Below are 4,343 nucleotides of genomic sequence, written 5' to 3' on the forward strand. Positions count from 1 at the left end.
CCTAGGAGCCCGCCGGTGTTGCCAGCGCGGCAGTGGCGGTTCCCCGTGCTCAAGTCAGCGGGTCCTGTGAGGGCGTACTGAGGCGGCGTAGAGGCGCAGAAGTGGACTAAGGTGAGTCAGGCACCGTCCAAGCGATCAACAGAGGCAGTTCCACGGCACGCGGCTGACTAAAGTACGTGGGGCCTGTGCCGCAGGTTGTTCGGGGGCTTCGCAGGCTGTTTAGGGGCAGCGTCAGCGAGAGGAGGGTGAGCAGGAGCCAGAGCTCCGTGGCTGCAGTCGTCCTCGCCCTCTGCGCGCCGCCATCCCCACCATGCAGTCCCGGGAGGAAACCCCGCGCTCTCGCCGCATCTCCAGCCCTCGCGGCGGGAGACGGCCCAAGAGAATTTCCAAGCCCTCGGTTGCGGCCTTTTTCACGGGCCCAGAGGAGCTGAAGGATTCGGCCCATTCAGCAACTCTGATGACACAGCTCAAGTCCTTCTACGACGCGCGGCTGCTCTGCGACGTGACCATCGAGGTGGTGACACCTGGTAGCGGGCCTGGCACGGGTCGCCTTTTCTCCTGCAACCGCAACGTGTTGGCAGCCGCGTGCCCCTACTTCAAGAGCATGTTCACGGGCGGCATGTACGAGAGCCAGCAGGCCAGCGTGACCATGCACGACGTGGACGCCGAGTCCTTCGAGGTGCTGGTTGACTACTGCTACACTGGCCGCGTGTCACTTAGCGAATCCAACGTGCAGCGCCTCTATGCGGCCTCGGACATGCTGCAGCTCGAGTACGTGCGGGAAGCCTGCGCCTCGTTCTTGGCCAGACGCCTGGACCTGACCAACTGCACCGCCATCCTCAAGTTCGCAGACGCCTTTGATCATCACCAGCTGCGATCGCAGGCCCAGTCCTTCATAGCCCACAACTTCAAGCAGCTCAGTCGCATGGGCTCCATCAGGGAGGAGACTCTGGCCGATCTGACCCTGGCCCAGCTGCTGGCCGTGCTGCGCCTGGACAGCCTGGACGTAGAGAGTGAGCGCACTGTGTGCCACGTGGTCTTGCAGTGGCTGGAGGCTGCCCCCAAAGAGCGGGGACCCAGTGCTGCCGAGGTCTTCAAGTGTGTCCGCTGGACTCACTTCACGGAAAAGGATCAGGACTACCTGGAGGGGCTGCTGAGCAAGCCCATCGTGAAGAAGTACTGCCTGGACGTGCTTGAAGGGGCCCTGCAGATGCGCTATGGCGATGTGATGACCAAGACGCTGGTGCCAAAGGCAATCAGCAGCACCAGCTCAGTGGTATCGGCAGCAGGAAACCCCCCCCAGAGGATGGGTATGTGCGCCAAGGAGATGGTCATCTTCTTTGGACACCCCAGAGATCCCTTTCTGTGCTATGACCCATATTCAGGCGACATTTACACAATGCCTTCACCTTTGACCAGCCTGGCTCACACTAAGACTATCACCTCCTCTGCTGTCTGCGTCTCTCCAGAACATGACATCTATCTAGCTGCCCAGCCCAGGAAAGACCTCTGGGTGTACAAACCAGCCCAGAATAGTTGGCAGCAACTTGCAGACCGCTTGCTGTGTCGTGAGGGCATGGATGTGGCTTACCTCAATGGCTACATTTACATTTTGGGAGGACGAGATCCTGTTACTGGTGTTAAATTGAAAGAAGTGGAATGCTATAGTGTTCAGAGAAACCAGTGGGCATTAGTGGCTCCTGTACCCCATTCCTTCTATTCCTTTGAATTAATAGTAGTTCAGAACTATCTTTATGCTGTGAATAGTAAACGCATGTTGTGCTATGATCCTAGCCATAATATGTGGCTGAACTGTGCTTCTCTTAAACGAAGTGACTTTCAAGAAGCCTGTGTCTTCAATGATGAGATCTACTGTATTTGTGACATCCCAGTCATGAAAGTCTACAATCCAGCCAGGGGAGAATGGAGACGTATTAGTAATATTCCTTTGGACTCAGAGACCCACAACTATCAAATTGTCAATCATGGCCAAAAATTACTGCTTATAACCTCAACCACTCCACAGTGGAAGAAAAACCGGGTGACTGTGTATGAGTACGACACCAGGGAAGACCAGTGGATTAATATAGGCACCATGTTAGGCCTTTTGCAGTTTGACTCTGGCTTTATTTGTCTTTGTGCTCGTGTTTATCCTTCCTGCCTTGAGCCTGGTCAAAGTTTCATCACTGAGGAAGATGATGCACGGAGTGAGTCTAGTACTGAATGGGACTTAGACGGATTTAGTGAACTGGACTCTGAATCAGGAAGTTCAAGTTCTTTTTCTGATGATGAAGTCTGGGTGCAAGTAGCGCCTCAGCGAAATGCACAGGATCAGCAGGGTTCATTAGTTTGAGACACTAAGGTGTGTCTACTGTTGTAGAATGTATCTTAAAAATATCTCCTTTTTCCTAGGAAAAAAAGAACTTGAGAAAACTACAAATTATTTGGTTTAGAAAGGGTAATTTGTTGAAATACTAAAAATCTTTCCAAAACCTCGAGTTCATGAAGTCAGCCTATTTAATAATTAACTGCTAAAAATCCAGAATTAAAATAACAAAGAAGAAAATTAACTGATTAAAATGCCTGGTTTGTTCAGCTTCCCATTGGATTATTTTGGTTAGTATATTTATGTTTTAATTGTCCTCATTTAGTCTTAATTTAAAAAAATTCTGTTTAGTGATATAACAGTGTACCATTTGTTTTGAATTTTTATAATAGTTTTAAAATATGTATATTTTTCTTTAAAATAATGAAAATAGTTGATTACAAAATTTAAAAGTAATTGGTTTTTCTTTAATGTATATTAAGTTAAACATAATTTGCTGAGTTTTTAGTTTGGTCCCCTACCCCTGTATAAAGCGGGGGAGGGGGAAATGAGTATATGCATTAAAATTATTGAATAGTGATTTCATGTTGATTATGTGCAGAATAACCATACTAGCTCAAGGAAAATTTAAAATTCAGTGTTTCACTGTTTTAAAAGAAATTTTATTTTAATTTGGAATATAAAATGTGTATTTGCTAAATGTGACCAATTTTCTATCTTAAAAAAACCCCAAAACTATTCTAATAACGTCACCAATCTTTTAAAAACCCTTCTAAACCAAAATCAACATAAAAATGAAACAAGTTTTGTAAGTTCATATTTTTGATCTGTACCAGATACATGTTTTATGGAATCAGAGGAACAATCCTTTTTTCATTGGACATATTGGATAATGTAAATTTTTAAAATTTTATCACACCTTGACTTAAAGACTTTGCTTTCCTAAAATACTTTGGCTATATAGTGTTGGTGCTCGTCGTAGAGGATTTTTGAGCTGGCAATGATTTGTTCTCTACTGTTTTTGTGTTAATATGGAGTTTTGAATATATGAATAAGCTAAAAAGCAGTATTTTACTGAGATTAGTAGTCATTGTGTCTATTAACTATAAAATCAAGTGCCAGCAAAAAAACCCTTAAGCTGTGTATAGCATTGAAATACTCTGTCAGTTTTTTAAGTCCCTGTAAATGTTCTTGATTATCAGCTTTATGGTATTTTTGTATTAAAAGTTGACAATTAAAGGACAAAAGTGAATGATGGCATTTGGGGCCAGTAGTAAAAATAGGTTTTCTCTAAAATATTTCCTTAGGAAGTGGTATACATGATTATTTTATTATGTAATTTGTGTCTATTCTGTGCTTTTCTATGAATCATGTTCCAGTCTTTTTTTTTTTTTTGTCACCATATGAGGAAAGGTCCAGAAGACTTTCTGAAGACTCATTAATACTTACGGTTGGCTTGATACATGTAACATGATAAATGGCCAAATACTTAAGGTCTAATAATTTTTTTTCCCAGTTAGAATATCCCCACCACCACTTCCACTTCCGAGGACATGCTAATCTCTCTTCTCTGTTGATTCTTTAGTGACACAATGTTGTCATTTCTTTCACCTTGGTAGATAACACAAGTGGTGCTATGACACGAGAAGTCACATTTTTTAAGGAAGTGTAGAATGGAAAAAGAGGGTGAGAGAAAAGAATAAAGAAGTAATGTTTTCTTAGCTATTTTGATAGGCCATGTGAAGAATCTACATGTTATTCCTGTTTGGCATTTTTTTTTTTGGCATTATTTTAAGCAAGATGAGATACTTGCCCTTGGTGATCTATATTCCTTCAAACAGGCAAGTGTGTTTTGGTGGCCTAGAGTGAAATTTTGTTCCATTTGATATCAGGGATGTTACAAGCACTGCTTTTAACATAGAAAGCTATTCCCAGCATTTTCTTCACCAGTATCTTCTTGTTCCTAACTTTTGTTAAGTTGAGATATAAGATACTGCTTGTCTTAACCAAATTATTC

General features: G+C 43.7%; 1 protein-coding gene across 1 annotated transcript; it reads left to right on the top strand.

The window, feature by feature from the left end:
- LOC102844579 (kelch repeat and BTB domain-containing protein 7-like) lies at positions 1–2,353 on the top strand. The gene has a single exon (XM_006884618.1). It carries the CDS (start codon positions 311–313, stop codon positions 2,351–2,353), a length of 2,043 nt encoding a protein of 680 aa, XP_006884680.1. The 5' UTR covers positions 1–310.
- Positions 2,354–4,343: the final 1,990 nt, after the last annotated feature.

Source organism: Elephantulus edwardii, unplaced genomic scaffold (genome assembly GCF_000299155.1).
Source record: "Elephantulus edwardii isolate Elephantulus edwardi_28Jun2011 unplaced genomic scaffold, EleEdw1.0 scaffold00036, whole genome shotgun sequence".
Taxonomy (NCBI): Eukaryota; Metazoa; Chordata; class Mammalia; order Macroscelidea; family Macroscelididae; genus Elephantulus; species Elephantulus edwardii.

Excerpts from the sequence above, each read along its gene's own strand:
- LOC102844579 (XM_006884618.1), top strand. The coding sequence starts at position 311 with ATGCAGTCCCGGGAGGAAACCCCGCGCTCTCGCCGCATCTCCAGCCCT.